Here is a 21,745-nt window from a genome sequence, read left to right as displayed (position 1 = left end):
GAGACGTGGCTAGTCCAAATTGTGATGTGCCATGAGTGTATATTAGATTTCAAAGACTTAGTATGAAAAGTAGAGCATAAATACCTCATTAATTTTTTATATTGGTTGCATATTGAAAAAACCAATAGTTTCATTATATTGGCTTAAGTAAAATTTATTGCTAGAATTAGTTTCAGCTGTGTCTTTTTTATTTTTTAAAATGTTGCTAGAAAATTTTCAATTACATATGTGTCCATATTATATTTCTGTTGGACAGTGCTAGTCCAGAACAGGGATTGGCGAACTGTGGCCCGCAGGCCAGATTTGACCTACAGCCGATTTTTGTGTAGCTAGAGTGTGAAAAATAGTTTTGTATTTTTGAATAATTGTAAAATAAACCAAAGAAAAGTATGTGAAGTATGTGCAAAGACCAAAAGTGTCCCACAAAGCCTAAAATATTTACTATCTGGTCATTTACAGAAGAATATTGCCAACCTCTAGGTTAGGGAATATTGAGCAAGGGGGACAGTAGAGCAAGATGAAAGAAGGCAATATTGAATGGTCTTGTGGACTTGGATGAGGAGTTTGTGTTTCATTAAAAGAGCAACGGGAAGCTAAAGAAGGGTTTTATGCAGGGGAGTGGCATGATCAGATTTATATTTTAATATGATAACTATACATGCTCAACACACACACTCGCACAGACTTTCAGCATCCCACCTCTGGGTGTCCTCTGTTCTAAAGAGTATCACATTCTTGCTTTACCAAAGACTTACCCTGGAAAGGGGCACTGGAGGATGGCAGGTAGCATTTTGGGCCCAATGCAGAGCTCTGCATTCTCATTGTGATCATATTGTCATCCTAACCCTTTTACATTTTCTAAGCCACATGCCTTATCTCGTTAAGTCTCTACTCTGCTCTCTCCTGCAGGTGGGTCCAGCTGTCTTGGGTAATAGCAAAGGCAAGGAGAATACTGAGTGGGAGGCCACTTGAATGGCTCCATTCCAAGGTCTGCTTACCAGGAGCATGAGGTTGGCCCAGTGCCAGCCCTTGCCTTCCACTATGGTGATGGGGAACTGGCAAGGCCAGAGGGATGTGTCCAGCTGACTTATTAACTCCAGTAACCTAAGCACATCAAAAGGAACAACCTGTCTGGCAAGTTCACCAACCAGGCTTTGGGTTGCATACTATTTAACCTCTTCTTGCTTATTTCCCTCTTTAGTCACTACCTATTCCTCTTACAGGTAGTGGATCTTTCTGTTTCACCTCGGGGATCTCATAGTAAAATCTCCTTGTACTACTACAATGAAACTTGGAATTTCCATGTCATCATACTGTAGAGAGAGGTTTGACATTCTAAGCAGTTGTACTGGGCAGGGTAGAATAAATGCAGTAATAACAAGCCCCCAAATCAAGAGTCAGTGGTTAGACACAACAGTTAGTTCACTTATTGCTCACAACACAGTCCACTCTAGGTTGAGATGATGCTGAGAGATGTGCAGTGGGAAGGACCTCTGTTCCATGCAGTCATTCAGGAACCCCAGCTCAGCCATCTGGTGGCTGCCTACGCCTCATGATCCACTGAAGTGCTTCACTCATTTGGCAGATGGGGAAATGAAGGTTGAAAAGGCACATCTGCTCTTCACTTTGCTCATATTTTATTGGTGAGCCTTAGTCACATGACCCAACCTGGAAGGAGGTGGGCTAGGAAATGTGACTTGCTACGTGCCCAAGAAGGGGAGAACATGAGTCTCAGAAGACGCAATCTCTGCTACAACAATTGCATATGATGTATGGAATAACACACAAGCTAATCGGTTGTCCCAGATGTGTGCGAGCCTACTGAGCCTCTGAGGTCAGAGCTTTACTTTCTACACTATAGACCCCATCCGGGTTTCCAGTGACCTGACTAGTTTATCCTGGATTTCTACTTTTAGTACTGTGTTTTGGTCCCAGAGTGTTTTCCCTCAGATCATTAGACCTACTTACTCCGAGAATATTGCTTACATTAGTACATAGAAATAAAATCTAATGGCATTTTCACTCCTCAATATTTTATTCCCTAACCCATTTAATCTTCATGGTACCCTATGAAGTAGGTGCTATTGGAGATGAGGATTCCAAGATGTGGAGAAGTGAAGTGATTTTCCGGAAGTACTAGTTTCCATTGGCTGCTGTAAAAAACTGAGTGGTTAAAACAACAGATATGTGTTGTCTCACAGTTATGAGAATCAGAAGTTGAAAATCAAGGTTGGCAGGGCCCTGCTCTCTCTGAGGGCTCTAGGGAATCAGTTGTTCCATGCCTGTCTCCTGGCTTCTGATGGCCCCTGGTATTCCTTGCCTTGTGATAGCATCACTCCAGTCTCTGCCTGTCTTCACATCACCTTCTCCCCTCCTGTGTCTGTCTGTCTGTCTGTCTCTTCTCTTCTTATGAGACTACCAGTCATATTGAATTAGGGATCCACCACACCTCCAGTGTGACCTCATCTTAATGAATTCCATCCACAACTACTCTATTTCCAAATAGGTCATGTTCCTAGATTCTGGGGGTTAGGACTTCACCCATCTTTTTTAGGGGGGGCACAACTCAACCTCTAACACTCAGCAAGCTAGTGGCGGAGCTACGATTCATACCAATGGGTAGGAGCCAACATACCACACAGCATTCATTTCTGGACCAAGAGGGGACAGCTCTCTCTATCATCTCCATCTCTGCCCACCCCTTCTCCCTGTCACTGAAGAGCACTTTGTGGATCTTCTTTCACATATTTCCTCCCCTCTAATGTGTGGGGCTCCAGAGTTCACTTGCATGTGGGAGACCCTTTCTCTCACTGATTCCCATGGTTGTTCTGTAGAAATAAAGCAGGACAATCAGAGTGAAATTCATATGTGATTGTAAGAATACTGGCATGAGATCAGAAGAAAGACATTTGAGGGAACCCTAAATATTCCTTTTCTGCTTGAAATGTGTAGAGAAGACCAAGTTTCCAGAAATCACTATGCACAGTAAATCAACAAGTCCTTACTGGATACATTGGAAGTTACTCCATATGTTTATTTCCCATGTGTCATGCCTTGCTTTTTTGTATTTTTGTATTTTTTTTTAAAGAACCTGTGTTTAGGGTGAGCCACGGTGGCTCAGCAGGCAGAGTTCTCACCTGCCATTCCGGAGACCTGGGTTCAATTCCTGGTGCCTGACCATGAAAACAAAAAAGAACCTGTGTTTATGCAGCTTCTGAATACAAATAATGATCTGAGTAACCCCACTCGTAGTTTTCTGGCACTGTAAACCTAAGTAAGCGTCCTTAGGCATGGAAACTTGGTTGGATGCACCAAGATTTCATTACTTAGGGTTTCATGAAAGCATACCAGAGATTGTTAACAGACTGAGCTGAAGACACTTTGAAGTCTCCAGTATTTATACTTTAGAATTAGATAATTCTAATAATTTAGAATTAGAACTTCTGGTTTGTTGTGTGCTGAGTTCAGCCTCTAAAATTTTTTCTTCACCATCATCCACTTGTTCTCTCCTTAGGTTTTGCATGTGATGATTTGGGCCTGAGTTCCACGATGGTTTGTTCTTGGGATCAGACGTGATCAGAAGTGGACCTCATGAGCACCTCCACATCCCCAGCTGCCATGCTTCTCCGGAGGCTGAGGAGACTGTCCTGGGGCAGCACTGCTGTCCAGCTCTTCATCCTAACAGTGGTGACATTTGGCCTTCTGGCCCCTCTGGCCTGTCACCGCCTCCTGCACTCCTATTTCTACCTGCGTCATTGGCATCTGAACCAAATGAGCCAAGAATTCCTGCAGCAGAGTTTAAAGGAAGGTGAGGCTGCTCTCCACTATTTTGAGGAGCTTCCCTCTGCCAACGGCTCAGTGCCCATTGTCTGGCAGGCCACACCCCGTCCCTGGCTGGTCATCACGATCATCACCGTGGACAGGCAGCCTGGCTTCCACTATGTCTTACAGGTGGTGTCCCAGTTTCACCGGTTGCTGCAGCAGTGCGGCCCCCAGTGCGAGGGCCACCAACTCTTCCTGTGCAATGTGGAGCGGAGCGTGAGCCATTTCGATGCCAAGCTGCTGTCCAAGTACGTCCCCGTAGCCAACCGCTACGAGGGCACTGAGGATGATTACGGCGATGACCCTTCCACCAACTCCTTTGAGAAAGAGAAGCAGGACTATGCCTATTGCCTGGAGTCCTCCCTGCAGACCTACAACCCAGACTACGTCTTGATGGTGGAAGACGACGCTGTCCCTGAAGAGCAGATCTTCCCCGTCTTGGAGCACCTTTTGCGTGCTCGCTTCTCTGAGCCACACCTCAGAGATGCCCTTTATCTGAAGCTCTATCATCCCGAGAGGCTCCAGCACTACATCAACCCAGAGCCCATGCGGATCCTGGAGTGGGTCGGCGTGGGCATGTTGCTGGGGCCCCTGCTGACCTGGCTATACATGCGGTTTGCTGGCCGCCCAGGCTTTAGTTGGCCCGTCATGCTCTTCTTCTCCCTGTACAGCATGGGGCTTGTTGAGCTGGTGGGTCGCCACTACTTCCTGGAACTGCGGCGGCTGAGTCCTTCCCTGTACAGTGTAGCCCCTGCCTCAGAGTGCTGCACACCAGCCATGCTCTTCCCTGCCCCTGCGGCCCGCCGGACTCTCACCTACCTATCGCAAGTGTACTGCCACAATGGCTTTGGCAAGGACACGGCACTTTACTCGCTGTTGAGGGCCAAGGGGGAGCGGGCCTATGTGGTAGAGCCAAACCTCGTGAAGCACATCGGACTGTTCTCCAGTCTCCGCTACAATTTTCATCCCCGTCTGCTCTAATGTGCCAAGAAATGCCTTTCCAAAATTGGCCACTCCCTCCAAACTCTAATATGAAGCTCTTTATTTGGACACTTTGTCTCGCAGATATTTCATTGTTTAATGATGCTTGGGATATAGGCACTGGGATAGCTGTGGAGCATAAAAGTCAAGGACCTTGGCTTTAAAACCCCCTACCCACCCCAGCCCTACCCCCAGCAGGAGCAGCAGATCCAGGCCTGTCTCCCCCCACACAGCCACACTGCCTCATGCAGTCTGACTCACCCAGTGAGGGTCCAATTAAATGCCAGTTATATTCACCAGTTGTTTTCAGCTCTGCTTTATGATAGAGCTTATGACTGCCAAAAATCTTGTGCACAGCAATATGACTATTTTAGGATGTTAAGGGTAGTATTTGGCAAAAGGCAAGAACCTTTTGAATTGATTTCTTTCCCAGAGTATTAGAATGGATATTTAGAATGTATCCAAAGAGGCAGTTCCATGTTGATAAATTCCATTGGTTACCTTGACCTGCTGTAATAAAAACTATGAGGTACCTAGCATCTTGAATGCAGGTGATTCGGCCTCTGTTACTGGCATTTTCTTTTCCCACGTATTGATTATCTCATGATAATATTATTATGAGAACACCAAGGCACAACAAAATCTGGAAGGGCCTTCTGAACCACCAAAGTTAGACTGCCTATGTTCGGTGGTGATTTAATATTGAATATTTCCCTCATTTTCTGGTTCTTTAGAAATTGGACATTTCAGCATGATAGAGAGTGGGTAAGCACTTTGGTAAGAGCATATCCTTTTCTGTAACTTTATGGTCTAACAGTTCACCCCATTTCTTTTCATTCTAGGTAGCCTGATGTTATAGAAGAAAGAATCTGGACTGGGAAGTCAGAAAACTTGAATTTTTGTCCTAGTGGGCAAGTCATATAGCTGCTCGGGTTCTCAGTTTCTTCACCTGTAAAATGGGGACAGAAACACTAACCTTTGAGAGTTGCCTTGAGCATTAACTGAGAGAATGTCCCTAAAACACCTCATACTTCACCCATAGAGGATACATGGCAAATGTTAGTTTTTCTCTCTTCTGTAATAATCATATAAAATTCCAGGTTTATTTTATATAAAGATGGTAGTGATGTTCAAAGTATGAGATAGGACAAAGGACTGACATTTCTGCAGTAGGTCTTCCAGACCAAACACTGCTGAAATAAAGATTGACTTTTCATTGTGACTTCTGAAGGATAGGCAGCTCAATTTCCATCTAGCCCCACCTTCACACCATGCCAAAAATAAGAATTGTTCATTCAAATGAGATATAATCTGAGCCTGTTCTTGAGCATCTTCCAAGACTAACAGCACCTGAAAATTACTTTTCTTCAAACTCACAAGTAAATGTCCTGTAATGATCCATATCAAACCAGTGACCAGCAAGTCTCTTTATGAGGCCGGATGAGTCTATTAGAGAGTTCATGCAATTGTCCAATTTTTCTCAATGCCACATTTCTCATTAGCTTTTAAATGTTCACAGTGAACTTCCATCTTGGAATCCACCCAAGAACACTGAGGGAGTTTAAATGGGAGGTTTAATCACCCATCTTTTACAGGCGAAGAAACAGAGATTCAGAGATGTTAAGTGACTCCTCTGGTTCACAGACTGAACGGTGACAGGACCAGGACTGGTATATGCTCTTCTGACACCCAGCGTCTGCTCTTTTTTCTTAACCATGTGAATTTTACGAATATCCTCGTGGTCAAGGTCTCCTTTGTAAATTCTGATTGTAACCTGGATTAAATATTGTCTCTGTAAACAAAGATTGTAGAAGCTCACTATTGTGTTGGTCTTGGGGAACAGATGGGTCTAAATATGTGTTTTGTTGTTACAGGGAGCTGTTCTGCATCCCTCAGCAATGTCTGAAGTGATCAGAGCTACTAGATGACTTGGCAAGATATTCAGGTCATACTTCCATTCCTTCGTTCCTTCTCTCCCAGTAACTGGCCTACTGCCCAGGTTTTAGAACTGAGCTTATTAGGTTTTGTTGCATTTATGACCGGCTGTCCTCCTAAAGGTGTTTTGACCAATGATAGAAGAGCCATGTCTCAGTTAGCCAGGCCCAAGATAGGGAATCATTGCTGGTTTAGATTCCTGTTCTTTCTAATTCTGTTTTCTATGACTGCATGCAGCTGTCTTCTCCCTGTGTTTCTCTCCTCTGGTGGCTAAAGTCATTTTTACCTTGTCACATTTCTCTACCTAGGCACTAAGATGTCTCCCCCACTTTTTAAAAGTTGGGTCTGCCATCCTTTGACATCGTCTCTAGATGCAGGCTCTCATTTATCTTCCCCTGCTTCTCCCTTTTGTCCCTTATTCCTAGAGTGTAATTTGTGTATGTTGGTAGCTGAGAGCTTTAGACAAAGCTGATGTCTCTTATTTAATCCTAAACAAGGGGGCTGGAGGAGAATAAGGTCCCCTTCCCATATCGAAGGACAGAGGCTCTCAGGAGGGCTAAATCTCTAGCTCACCTTTCTGAGTTTAAATTATAGTCAGGCCTCAGACTCTCCTTATTGTGACTGGCTGTATTTTCATAGACTTATCAATTCAAATAAAAACATCCATTCCATTGAGGTGTCCTGAGAAGACTGTGGTCATTCTCTCTTGTTTCTTTGGATAGATTTTTCTGTTATGGCAAATAGCATCAACTCCACATACAGCTGTGGCGTCCCAAGGTGTGGACTCATTCAAAGTATAGACTGTGGATTGTACAAGTAACCATGGTTACAAGCCCCTAGGTCACAGCAATACCAGGGCATATATCTTATTCTGGATAACATCTCAGTAGCTAATTGGGGTGGGGAGGCCTTGAGTTTCCTGGAGGACTAAATTAATTGACATTTAAACAAAGCTATGCAAACAAAACATAAAACACAAAGCACATTGTCAGAATAGTGATCCTTAAAGAGAGTTTCTGCTCCCTGCAATACAATCTCTGTAATGCTTTTGGTTTGTGCTTAATCATATGGCATTTTGGCAAAGGCCACCCCTAACACCCCAAACTACTTGGTCAAGTTCAGACCTTCTGTGGTGGTTTGGAGCTGTATGTACCCCAGAAAAAAAATGCTCTGTAACTTAATCCATTCCTGTGAGTGTTAAGTCATTTAAGTTGGATTTTTTGATGAGGTTACTTCAGTTAAGGTGTGGCTCACCTCCTACTCAAGTTGCGTCTTAAACCTACTAATGGAGTCCTTTATAAACAGAATGAAATTCAGACAGATAGGAGAGGAAGCTAAGGGACTCAAGAAGCTGAAGGTCAATGGAACATGGAAGAGAAGGGGAAAGGCCATGAGAGGCTGCCATGTGCACTGTCATGTGACAGAGAGCCCAAGGTCAAGGATCACCAGCAGTCAGGCTCAGAATACCAGTCTTTGGGAAGAAAACATCATAGTGATGCCTTGATTGGAACTTTCTTTTAGCCTCAAAATTATATGCCAATAAACTCCCATCACTGAAGCCAACCCATTGCATGGTATGTGCTTGAGCAGCCCAGGAAGCTAAAACACCATTTCAGCCCCATGGGAGCAGTGTGAGCATCATTCCTTCACTCTTCTTTCCTTTTGGCTTAAATGTCCCAGTATAGGTTGCAGCGCCATCTAGACTCATCTGTGTGTGATTCTCATTGGCAACAGTAGGTAAATGCAGCAACACATGGAGCCTCAGAGAGAAAACCCAGCCTTCCCTTGAGAGTGTCCCACAGGGATCCAAGACTGGAACCTACTACACTGCTCCCCTCCTTATCTCCAACACACACTGAAAACATTACCATAATAACAACAGAAAAAAGGAGCTGCATGGCAGTGAAAAAGGTTCCTCTGCACTTGCCATTCACTCTGCCTTGAATGCATATAAAAAACCTTTTTACATGGGCCAAAATTGTAGACCTTATAACCACCCCTCACTACCTGAACTCAACTCTAAGATGTTTGTGTTCCTCTTCCTATTTTTATTCCCTGGTCCCATTTCTCTCTCACCATTCCTCTTTTTCATGGGTCGTTCACTAAGGATCTTTTTATACTTTTTCATTCACTCCTTTCATTCATTCATTCACTCATCCGTTGCCTTCTATGTGTCATGCACTATATTAGATGCTGGGGATACAGCAGTGAAAGAGACAGAGAAGATCCCTGACCCTGTGGAGCTTGTATTCTGTGGCAGGGGGAGGGGGAGGAAAGAAAAAATAAAAGATAAATAAGGGAAGTTCAGGTAATGATAAGAGTTTTGAAGAGAATCAAACTGTGTAATGTGATAGATGGCCTAAGAGGTAGGGAAAGGGGAGGGAAGAAGATAGGGAAAGGGCTTTAGATAGGATGGAAAGTTTCTCTGAGGAGATTAAAATTGAGTTGCGCCCTGAAAGATTCAGCCCAGAGGAAAGCATTCCAGATAGGGAACACAAGTGCAAAGTCCTTGAAGTAAGATCAAACATAGCAAGTCCAAGGAACCGAAAGGAAGCTGGTGGCCCAAGAGCTCAGAGAATGAGGCTGAGAGCAGTGAGATAGGAGGTCATGGAGTATGCAGAAGCCAGGTCACCTCCGGCCTGGGGATGACATAGGAGTTTAACTTTCATTGCCATTCCCACTGAATTGTTTTTTCCAGCACATTGACTGTCCATTGTTTAATTTCTTTGCTTCTCCATATGCAAAGGTAAAAAGTTTATTGTATAAGGGATTTAGGGACACACAGGAACAAGTACCAGAGGTAGACACCCTCTGCTTCATGAGACTTTGGCCTCTTCCACCATCATTCTGACATTTTAAAGCTACAATCTTCCTACATATGTCATCTTTCTCGGTTCTTTTTGACAAAATCATTGTGTTTGCTTTTGGATATTGCCTCTGCTTTTACCCCCAAAATTGTTAAAGTAGATGTTATGTTTGAATCAGTTTATTCTTCCATATTTCTGTGTAGGTCGCTAGAATAAAAGACTAAGATATCTGTTAAATTCTAGACCAAATATTTCCATTCATTGCAGTATGATGATCCTCACAATCTAGGATCTGGGGTAGCCTGCAAGCCAGAACATTTCCCCTCTGCAGTCCTACACATTATGTACTGTTTTGCCTCTGGGATTATTAAATTTCTATCCATTTTTTAGTCCCAAGGATTTTCCAAATACATCCAATTAAAAATACCAGTTAAAGAATATTTCTTGGTAGTTGTCAAAGTTGTTGAAACCAGCTTGGTGCAATTTATTACAAAGTTATTAGTCACTGACTGAAGAAAAGTAAGCTGACAAAAGAAAACCGAACCACTTAAGTAGCTAGGCCCTAGGTACATAACTGAATGATAATTACATATCCTACACAAAATTATATACAGGAAGCATATCTTCATTCAATGAAGACCATGAATATTAAAACTATGTTAAGCAGAGAGATGGAGACTAGATAAAAAGATATGGAGAGGTGCAAGAGAAGTTCAGTGGTAGAATTCTTACCTGCCATGCGGGAGACCCAGGTTCGATTCCTGGCCCATGCACTTCCCCAAAACAAACAAGTAAACAAAAAGAAAGAAAAAAATTCAACAAATGTTGCTGCAATAATGGGATACTCATATGGAAAAAGAATGAAATGTGACCCCTGCCATACAGCATATAAAAAAAAAAAAAGGAGGAAGGAAGAAGGAGCAGTGGCTAGAAGGTAAATACAGAAGAAGAGAAGCTAATAAATGAAAAAGAAGATGGAAAATCCAGGAGGTTCCAAGTTGAGTGTTAAAGGGCATATACCTTAGGCCCTGAGACTACTTAACAATTTTTTACCTGCTTTTTAGATTATATGCTCCTTGAGGACTGGTATAGAATTTACCTTTGTGTGCAGATATTCAATGAAAGTTTGTTAAGATGAACTGTTTCTTCCCTGCTTTGAAGCATTTCTTAATTCACAACGGCTGTTCATGAATCTTCAACTACTCTACCTCTTACCTTCAGGGATTTTCCCATCTGAATGAACTAAGCAGAATAACTTCAAATAAAACAGAAGGGTCTGAGATTTTAGGAAATGCAATTCTTAAGTGATTAAAAAGCATTCAAGACCTAATAGTTTCTAATCACTTTGTAGGAGGGAAATGGAGAGATTTGGCTTATATATGAAAATTCTGATTTTACCTAGCAAAAATGGGAAATCCAGAATGAAAAGAAAAAATGTATTTTTATTCTGTTTATCCAAAGGGGGTGTTTGGAGTGCTTGTTTACATTCTTATCCTATGACAAGAAGGTCTACCTGGTAAATTTTGCAAATTTCACTTCATGGGATGGCTGTAGCAATCAGCTGCAAATAACAGAATCCAGTCTTCCAGGGGCTTAAGCAATAATGATATTTAATTTTTCACTTGACAAAAATTCTGGAGAAGGCAGTTGTAGGCACTCAACGATGTTATCAAGGACACACACCCTGTCTCTCCTATTCTGCCATTCTTTGTCGCCCCTTGACTCCTGCAGCTTTAATGTTCAGTCACCACAGGACTGCATTCAAAGCAGGAAGGAATTGTCTGGGTACAAAGCTTTCTCCTTGTGACATCCTGTGTTTGTTTTTTCCAGGAAGAACAGTTTTCAGGAAGTCCCCCAACACAGCTCTCTTGTTTCATTGACCAGATAGAGGTTACATGCCCATGCATAGACAATCACAGGCAAGGGAAACGGGTAAGACCAATCACAATACATGCCCTTGGTTCTGGAACAGGGGCATCCTCTCTGCCCCACCACCCAATGAAGATGGACCTTTTGTTAGCCAGGAAGAGGGGAAGGGGTGGCCTTGGGGTAGAAATTGAATACTGACTCCCTGCTCCTGGGGGAAGTGATCAAGATTTTAGGTATCCTTTCTGTTCTTGACATTTTATACAATATTTGGAAACTGAAGCAACAGGGAGATTTATTTTTTTATATTCACATGGTTGATGATAAAACTTATCAAAAGATATTGGACCTATTAAAAAGGTATTTTTTAGGTGATACCAGATGAAGTGTTTCGGGGTTATCAAATGACTGAGTAACCTAGCCTGTCGGATTCCCAGCGGCACATAAGAGCATTTTCTTTGGGGTATGGTAAGACATCTGATCAACTGAACATGAAACTTTATGGAAACAGTAAAATCAGGGTGGCTAGTTTCTAGCAAATATGGATACTCACACTGAAATGGAACATGGGGATTAACCCATTGGCAAATGAAAGTTACATTCATTTTCTTTCTATTCCTGGGTTTTCCTGGATCTTTGATTATAAAAGTATAAAGAGTGTTTGTTCTTTTTTTTTAAATGGAGTCACAATTTCCAGAAGTGACCACATGGATTTAAATTTCTAAAACTCTCTTTTGACACAAACCTTAATATGCTTGCCTTAGAAAGTACCTTTCCTATCTAACTGAGTTCCAAGGGAAAAAAACTATGAAACTGAAAGCAAATTATGTTCACAGAGAAAACAGTATCCCCGGAAATTTAAAAGTGAGTCTGACATGAATCCCAGAAATATCCTGACATCTTTAACAATTTTAGCAATGTTTGATTTTTTAGTCTTCAAGAAAGAAATGAGGGTAAAGATAATTGCAATCAGTTCTGTCAACTAGAATCAGAGTTGTGAGCTCTCCCACAATGTATCCTCCAGCTCAGTCAGTTAATACCCAAGTGAATTCATATGAATATTTAATAATGCAGAGATCCTTTGTTGAGATACTCCCTCCCACTCTGAAAAATCCCACTCAAATATATCGCAGAGTCTATGTGTTAGTCAGGGTTCCCTAGACAAACAGAACCAACAGGAGAGATCCATAAATATGAGATTTATAAAGGTGTCTCACCACAACCATGTGAATGGAAGAGTCTAAAATCCATAGGACAGGCTATGAAGCTGGTGGCTCCAATAAAGAGTCTGCAGGAACTTTACAGGAGAGGCTCACTGGCTGAAGAAGCAGTGAAAGACTTTCTTCCTTAAAAGACTTCAACTGATTGGATTATCTTGTTGTGGGAGACATGCCTTACTTGATTGCAGATGTAATCAGCCACAGATGCGATCAAACTGACTGATGATTTAATACACCAGCCTTCTGGTTTATCAACCAGCCATGAAATATCCTTGCAGCAATGGTCAGGCCACTGCTTGCCTGACCAGACAATTGGGCATAATCATTTGGCCAAATTGACACCAGAACCTAACCATCGCAGTCCACCCCTTGTCAACTTGGCAGCTATGCATATCACCTTGAAACATGCTTAATTTCCAAATAGAACACAATAGCAGACATATGTTTCACCTAAAAATACTCAACTGTCCTGTGTACAACTGGAAACACACTACATCTCTCCAGAATAGGGTACAAATCCTTAGGTAATATTCACTCTTAAACTTCATATCCTATGACTTAAATACTATAGCATGAACAATACGATTACATCATATGATAAGAGAAAAACAAGATATTTGCTTATGTACAAATGCAAACATACTCATAACAAAACAGGGAGGACATATTCATACAATCACAGTCCTCATTTCTGTAACTGGTCATGTGGTCATAGTTCATATTTATCACTACCTTCTTCTACTACCCATTCCATGTTCCCTTTACCCTCAGCAAGCACTTCAGCTGGCCATGGGTCTTTGCCAGGTAGGGTGACCCAGGCCTTCATTCCTGAAGTTTCTGGGCCATTGGTTATCCTGCCTGAATTGGGTTGTGCAGTTTTCCATTGACTTTAATCACAGGACATGGTAGTACATAGAGTGTGGTAGTTAGATTCAGTTGTCAACTTGGCCAGGTGAAGGTGCCTAGTTATATTGCTGTGGATATGAACCAATGGTATGTGAACCTCATCTGTTGCTGATTACATCTGCAGTCGGCTAGGAGGCATGCCTGCTACAATGAATGATGTTTGATTTAACTGGCTGGTGCTTAAATGAGAGCGCTCAATGTAGCATAGCCCAAGCAGCTCAGTATACCTCATCTCAGCACTCGCAGCTCAGCCCAGGCCTTTGAAGATGCAGAAAGGAATCACCCCGGGGAAAGTCATTGGAACCCAGAGGCCTGGAGAGAAGGCCAGTAGTAGAGATCACCCTGTGCCTTCCCACGTAAGAAAGAACCTCGTTGAAAGTTAGCTGCCTTTCCTCTGGAGAACTAACAAAATAAATCCCCTTTTATTAAAAGCCAATCCATCCCTGGTGCGCTGTTTTCCGACAACTAGCAAACTAGAACACAGAGATACCCTAGGGTATCCCATGTATTCCAGGAAAACTCTTCTTTACCTCCATAGTGTAGTTGCAGTCCTATTTCCCCTTGACAGTCAGGATCAATCACCGTAGACAGAACAGTAATCCCCTTTCATGCTTGTTGATTCAGCAGCATGAGAAGCCCAAATGACAGTCTTAATTTCCAGTTCAATGGAAACATTGTTGAGGCTCCTAGAAGGAGCACTCCTCCTTTTGGAACTAAGACCTGTAGATCAGCAGATCGTTTAAGGTTTCAGGGATAGGAAGCAAAAATGGATCCCTAGGGGTGACAGTGTGTGATGCCACTCCTATATCCACCCCTTGATTCCTGGACCCATGAATTCTGGAGAAACAGCACCTTAGAGTAGAGGCTGATTCAGAGCATATGCAACCTCCTGGAGAACATTGCCCCAGCCCTGCAAACTATTGCCACCTAGTCTGGTACCATAATTGGGTCTTCAAAAGGCCATTCCACTTTTCTATCAACCCAGCTGCCTCTGGATAATGGGGAACATGGTAAGACCAGAGAATTCAATGAGTATGTGCCCATTTTCTCACTTCTTTGTTGTGAAGTGGGTCCCTTGATCAGAAGCAATGCTGTGTGGAATGCAATGATGGTGGGTAAGGCATGCTGTAAATCCTCATGTGGTAGTTTTTGCAGAAGCATTGCATGCAGGGAAAGCAAACCTATATCCACACTATGTATCTATTCCAGTTAGAACAAATTACTGCCCCTTCCTTGATGGAAGTGGTCCAATGTAATCAACCTGCCACCAAGTAGGAGACTGATCACCTTGGGGAATGGTGCCATGTCGAGTGTGGGTCTCTGCTGTTGGCATATTGGGCACTCAGCAGTGTCAGTAGCCAGATTGGCTTTGGTGAGTAGAAGTCCATATTGCTAAGCCCATGCATAACCTCCATCCCTACCACAATGCCCACTTGGGCAGTGGCAGGAGTGGCTGAGGAATGAGGATGACTTGTATCCATAGAACAGGTTATCTTATTCACTTGATTATTAAAACCTTCCTCTACTGAAGTTACCAGAACAGGTTATCTTATTCACTTGATTATTAAAACCTTCCTCTACTGAAGTTACCCTCTGGGGACCGTTCACATGGGACACAAATATCTTCATGTTCTTTGCCCACTCAGAAAGATCTTTCCACATACCTCTTTCCCAGACCTCTTTTTTTGTCACCAATTTTCCAATCATATTCCTTCCATGTCCCTGACCATCCAGCTAAACCATTAGCAACAGCCCATGTGTCAGTATAAAAATGCACCTCTGGCCAGTTCTCTTTCCAAGCAAAATAAACAACCAGGTACATTGCTCGAAGTTCTGCTCACTGGGAGGATTTTCCCTCACCATTTCCTTCAGAGACATCCCAGAAAGGGGTTGTAGTGCTGCAGCTGTCCACTTTCAGGTGGTCCCTGCAAGACATGCAGAACCATCTGTTAACCAGGCCCAGGTTTTCTCTTTCTCAATCAACTGGCTGTAAGGAACTCTCCAAGACACCATAGCTCTGTTTTGGGAAAAAGAAGGCAATATGGCAGGAGTGGGAGCATGGGCATTTGGGCCACTTCCTTGAGAAACATCCAACAAAAACACAGTGGCATTTCACCTTACTGAAATTTCTAGGTGTCCAGTGGTGTGGGGCATGTCAAGATATTCCTTCTAAGGTGAAGGATAAGCTGTTGCATCTGGGCCCTTTTACGACCATAAAAGAGGCACAATAGGCTCAAGCCCTATCTCTAATATATCACTTCTATTTTATTATGGAGTTCTGCTGTGCACACTGAACCTTATGGCTTGGTGGGTCAGACAACACCCAGCTCATGATATGCAACTCAGGTCTCATGTAACTCGGTGGTCCATGGTTAAGCATTCAGTCTCTACTAAGGTCCAGTAGCAGGCTAAAAGCTGTTTCTCAAAAGGAGAGTAGTTATCTGCAGCAAATGGTAAGGCTTTGCTGCAAAATCCTAAGGGTTTGTGTTGTGATTCTCCTAAAAGGGCCTGCCAAAGGCACCAGGCAGCATCCCTTTTTGCCACTGACACTTCCATCACCATTGGATCTGCTGGTTCAAATGGCCCAAGTGGCAGAGCAGCTTGCACAGCAACCTGGACCTGTTGCAGAGCCTCCTCTTGTTCTGGTCCCCACTCAAAACTAGCAGTTTGTCTGGTCACTTGGTAGATGGGCTGGTGTAGCACACCCAAATGAGGAATATGTTGTCTCCAAAGTTCAAAGAGGTCAACTAGGCATGGTGCCTCTTTTATGGTCGTAAGAGGGGCCAGATGCAACAACTTATCCTTCACCTTAGAAGGAATACCTTGAATGCCCCATGCCACTGGACACCTAGAAATTTCACTGAGGTGGAAGGTCCCTATATTTTTGTTGGATGTATCTATCTCCCTTCCCCTGGCCCACAAATGCCTTATCAGTAAGTCTAGAGTAGTTCCTACTTCTTGTTTTTAGGCCCAATCGGTATGATATCATCAATATAATAGACCAGTGTGATGTCTTATGGGAGGGAGAAACGATCAAGGTCCCTGTGGACAAGATTGTGACACAGAGCTGGAGAGTGGGTATATCTCTGAGGCATTGCTGAATGCAAACTATTTCTGGTGGTCCTTACTAACATCTATTGAGAAAAAAAAAACACGTTACACAAATTGGTCTCTGCCCAGACTCAAGAAGCCCCAGTGCTGGAATTGTAATTAGAATCCAGTTTAGCTTTTTAAAATGTAAATTGATTTTCATTCATGCAACAAAAAAATTATTGATCATTTAAGGTCCAGGCTCTGAGATATTGCTAGGAACAAGACAAGCAAGAGTCTCTGCCCTCAAAGAACCTATGCTCTAATGAGGGAAACAGCCAACAACAGAGTACACAAATAAAAGAAAAATAACATGGTTTCTGATGGTGATAAAAGGTAGAGCCAGGGATGTAGAAAGTATGTGGGATGTTTCAGATAAGGTCTCATGAAGGCTTCTCTGAAGAGGTGAATGATGCAAATAGATGGGCTATGCAAACCCTGGAGGGTCGGATCCTAAGCAGAGGGAATAGCAAATTGTGTAAGGCCGTGAAGTGGGAACAAGCCTGGCCTGTTCCAGGCACAACATGAAGGCCAGTGGGCTGGAGTAAGAAAGGGGAAAAGTGGTCAGGGATGAGGAGGGAGAAGAAGGTTCTTTTAGGCCACAGTAAGGAGCTGGCATTTTAACCAACCCGCGATGGGAAGCTATGGGAAAGTCTGAACCCTCCAGTAAATTATCTTCGGGGTACAGAGTTGACGTTAACATTCTTATCTAATCTCTTCTACCGCAAACTCCCCAATTCCTACAACCATGAAACATAAAAGTACAGAGAAAACTGTATTTATGCTAGAAATTAAGGAAAGGAACTTGGTCGCATGTTACAGAATTGGGAGAAATTTTGCAAAATACGGGGTAGATGAGAGTACTTTGAAAAAATGGCCAGTCTTACCTATAGACACTCAACCTCAAGAAAGAATATCTAAGCCAAGAAGTAAAGTGGCCTGGATGGCAGCAGAACCCACCCCTCTAAAAAGAGGCTAGGACTGGGGGTGAGGGTAGAGCAAGGGGTGGCCAGGGGTATCTCTGGATCCCCCAGCTTTGTGTCAGTTTTCCAGGCGTTGACAGTCGTAGCAAGCCATGCTCCTGCAGTGTCACTTAGTGTCACTTACCTTTAATTTGGATAATATGCTTTTCAAAGAGCCAGGGGACCCCCTTGGCCGGCATCTAACAAGGTTGACTATGCCAGGCAAAGAATAAAGGCATGTCCAGCTACTTCCTAATTACATAGCAATGGTGAACCTACTAACCACAGTTAATCTCTGGCCCTGGCTTCTTCCATACTATCACCAGAAAGCTTGCTGTGTACCCTGGCAAAGGAAACTTCGTTAAAATCAAAATTGTCCTTCTGTCCCTTGGTTGGGACCACACACAAACTCTGATAGACTTTATCACAGCTTTCCATGTGACACAACAGAGACTGTCTTAGACCTCCCTTTGTTAGAGGGTGCAAATGGAAACATTCCTAGACTATAAAAAGATAATGAGATGAAAAGAGGGGAATTGAACTAAGGAATCAGAAATATCCTTCTAAAAAATATACTTGCTGGCTTCCGGGGAGATGGCAGGGGGAGGGAAATGAGTTCACTCCTGCTTGGGGAAACAAGAAAGAAGACCGGAGAATATGTCCAGGACTTCAGGTCCCAGCGTGTGAATAGTCTAGGAGGGTCTTTAGGCAGTTTTGGGGGGAGGAAGATCAGGAGACAGACAGTGGGTCGCGTGACTGGGATCTCCATGGGGGGGGGGGGGGGGGAGCTACGGTGCACTGTGGAGGTTTAGATAGGAGGGAACTGAGCCTCAGGCTCCATCCTGCACAGCTGCGGGCTGGGGAAACCTCCCCACGTGGTTGCGGTCTGCAGCGCTTGCAGGAAGCCCGGAAGCCTGCGATCGATTGTCCACCGTGGGGCAGGCCTCGGGGAGGGGGCGGTGATCACCCCGTCGGGTGCCTGAAAAGACTCCCGTGGTGTCTGGCAGGCCCACCAGCACTGCGGATCAGCTAATCAGCTGATCCCTCACTCGCTGGTCGGCTCCCCAGTCCCCTGGCAGAGACCAGCAGGCTGGCAGCCCCTGGCGGAGCAGCCCCTCTGCTGAGAAGCCCTTCCTGGCGGAGCAGCAACCCCTGCCCAAGCAGCCTCCCTGCTGAGAACCCTGACCTCGAGCAGCCTTGGCTAGGAGGGGAGGGGATGATGAGGAGGGGCCTCATGGTCGCCACCTGCTGGGGAGAAGGGGTCAATGCAGGCAAGCTAACGACCTGCCTAGGTCTTCATTTCTATTTTTATTTTATTTTTTTCTTCTTCTTCTTAATAGTCTTTTTTTATTTTCCACCTTATAAAATATATTCTTTCCATACATCTTTATAACTAATATAATTGTCTTTTTCATTTTTTTATAAAACTTTTTATAGATATTTATATTATTATATTTTACTTGTTTTCTAGTTTTTACTTCACATATTATTTTTTATTCCATTTCATTCACTTTTATTATTACTATTATTATTTTCAAATTAATTTTTCTCTCCCTCTCGTGGACACCAGCCTGACTTCACTCCCAGTATGTCCTGGGGTGTCTCCCAATATTTCTGTACCCAGCCAAATTGTCCTTCAAAAGTGAGGGGGAGATTAAAGTTTTCACAGACAAAGAAGTCCTGAAAGAATTTTCAACAAGAGACTGGCACTACAAGAAATACTAAAAGGAGTTCTGCTGGCTGAAAAAAAAAAAAAAAGACAGGAAAAACTAAAGGACAAGATGGTAGAATCAAGAACTGCTTTTACAGTAATTATTTTGAAGGTTAACGGACTGAATGCACCAATTAAAAGATACAGACTGACACAATGGATCAAAAAACAGAATCCATCTATATGCTGTTTACAGAAGACGCATCTTAGACTCAAGGACATAGTTACATTGAATGCGAAAGAATGGAAAAAGATCTGTGCAAGCTGTAATGAAAAGAAAGCAAGGGTAGCTACACTAATATCAGACAAAATAGACTCTAAATGTAAAGACATCATAAGAGACAAAGAAGGACACTACATATTAATAAAAGGGACAATTCACCAGAAAGAAATAACAATCATAAATGTGCATGCTCTCAATCAAGGAGCTCCAAAGTACATGAGGCACATATTGGAAAAACTGAAGGAAGCTGTAGACATATCAACAGTAATAGTGGGAGACTTCAATACACCACTGTCCGCTATAGATAGAACAACCATACAGAGGATCAACAAGGAAATAGAGAACCTAAACAATAAGATAAATGAATTAGGTCTAATAGACATACATAGATCATTACATCCCAGAACACTAGGATACACATTCTTCTCTAGTGCACATGGACCATTTTCCAGGATAGATCATATACTGGGACATAAACTGAGTTTCTATAAATTTAACAACATTGAAATTATTCAAAGCACTCTCTCTGATCACAATGGAATGAAGGTAGAAAAATTAATCACCAAAGAGCCAGAGCTTTCACAAATGTATGGAGATTAAACAACACACTCTTAAATAATCAGTGGGTCAGGGAAGAAATTGCTAGAGAAATCAGTAAATATCTGGAGATGAATGCTAATGAGAATACAAAATATCAAAACTTATGGGATGCAGCAAAGGCAGTGGTGAGAGAGAAATTTATTGCCCTAAATGCCTATATTAGAAAACAAGAATGAGCAAAACTTGAGGATCTAACTGCTCACCTGGAGAATTTAGAGAAAGAACAGCAAACTAACCCCAAAGCAAACAAAGAAGAGAAATAATAAAGACTAAAGCAGAAATAAACAAAATGGAGAACAATAAAACAATAGAAAGATCAATAAAACTAAAAGTTGGTTCTTTGAGAAAATTAATAAAATTGATGGTCCCCTAGCTAGACTAACAGAGAAGAAAAGAGAGAAGACACAAATGGATAAAATCAGAAATGAGATGGAGGTTGTTACCACAGATCATGAAGAAATTTAAAAAATCATAAGAGAATATTATGAAAAACCATATGCCAATAAACTGGATAACTTAGATGAAATGGACAAATTCCTAGAAACACAGATTAACTGCATTGGCACGAGAAGAAACAGAAGATCTTAACAAACCAATTACAAAGTAAAGAGATCTAATCAGTTATCAAAAATATTGCCCCCTCTCTCTCTCCCTCTTTGTCCGCCAGCCAGCCCGCCCTCCTCTCCCTCTTTGTCCGCCAGCCAGCCCGCCCTCCTCTCCCTCTTTGTCCGCCAGCCAGCCCGCCCTCCTCTCCCTCTTTGTCCACCGGCCGGCTGGCGGCGCTCACGCCCCACCAGCCAGCCCGCCCTCCTCTCCCTCTTCCCCCTTCTGCTCTGGCGGCGCTCCATCCACCACCTTATCCTTCCCTTTCTCCTCCTGCTCCGGCGGCTCTCCAACCACCACCGTGCCCTCTTCCGCCTTCACCGGCTCCTCCGCCATCGGCCTCGACAGCCTTGCCACCCTCACCTTTCCTCCTCCAGAACAGCATCTGGGGGAGTGGAGATGATACAGAGCAGCTCCCGGAGCCACAACGGAGATCAAAGGGATGGCATACCCCATCCTGGAACGGCTGACTGTCTGGGAGAACCAGCTCCAGTGAGATCGCCAAGGGGCGCGGGCTTTCCCAGGCGGGACAGCAAGCGGCTGGAGTCCCTCCCTTCCTCCTTCCCAGGCCAGCTGGCAGAATTGGGCAGGCGGTCCCCTCGGGCTGAGGAGGCTGGCGCCCCCACCACGCGAGGCCTCCCGGACCAACTGAGAGAGTTGAGTCGGAAATCCCCAGACCGCGGAGAACGGTGACCGGGGGTCCCTTCCAAACACGTGACTCCCCAGTCCGGCTGGGAACAGTGCACTCTCCCGGGTTGCAGCAGCTGGCGCCCTCCCACCACGCTTGGCGCCCCGGGCCGACTAGGAAATACGGACGGGTGCTCTCATGGGCTGCGGCGGCCAGCAACCCTCCCTGCGTTCGTACCCCCGGGCCGGCTGGCACTCTTCCAAGCTGCTTTGGCTGCCGAACCTCCCCAACGGCGAGAGTTTTCCAAAGTTAAAGGATCCACAGCAACTTTTACTGGTGGAACCCGTAGACAAACGTGTGCCACGAGCGCCACCTACTGGGCAGGATAAGA

General features: G+C 43.7%; 1 protein-coding gene and 1 long non-coding RNA gene across 5 annotated transcripts in view; one reads left to right on the top strand and one right to left on the bottom strand.

Moving 5' to 3' along the window:
- PGAP4 (post-GPI attachment to proteins GalNAc transferase 4) overlaps positions 1-6,606 on the top strand; it is a 29,771-nt gene extending 23,165 nt beyond the window's left edge. For all 4 annotated transcript variants that reach the window (XM_077140543.1, XM_077140525.1, XM_077140533.1 and 1 more), the window contains exon 2: positions 3,515-6,606. In XM_077140543.1, the coding sequence (XP_076996658.1) occupies positions 3,592-4,803 (1,212 nt within the window). In that variant the 5' untranslated portion in view covers positions 3,515-3,591 and the 3' untranslated portion in view covers positions 4,804-6,606. The remainder of the gene's footprint in view (positions 1-3,514) is intronic.
- Positions 1-21,437, bottom strand: part of LOC143666939 (uncharacterized) — a 29,525-nt gene extending 8,088 nt beyond the window's left edge. Inside the window, exon 1 of the long non-coding RNA XR_013167781.1 lies at positions 21,090-21,437. This is a non-coding gene — a long non-coding RNA (uncharacterized LOC143666939). The remainder of the gene's footprint in view (positions 1-21,089) is intronic.
- Between the last annotated feature and the right edge of the window lie 308 nt (positions 21,438-21,745).

This window comes from Tamandua tetradactyla, chromosome 2, assembly GCF_023851605.1.
Source record: "Tamandua tetradactyla isolate mTamTet1 chromosome 2, mTamTet1.pri, whole genome shotgun sequence".
In the NCBI taxonomy this organism is placed as follows: Eukaryota; Metazoa; Chordata; class Mammalia; order Pilosa; family Myrmecophagidae; genus Tamandua; species Tamandua tetradactyla.
The sequence above is the reverse complement of the archived record's forward strand: the minus strand, read 5'-3'. Positions and strand labels throughout refer to the sequence as shown.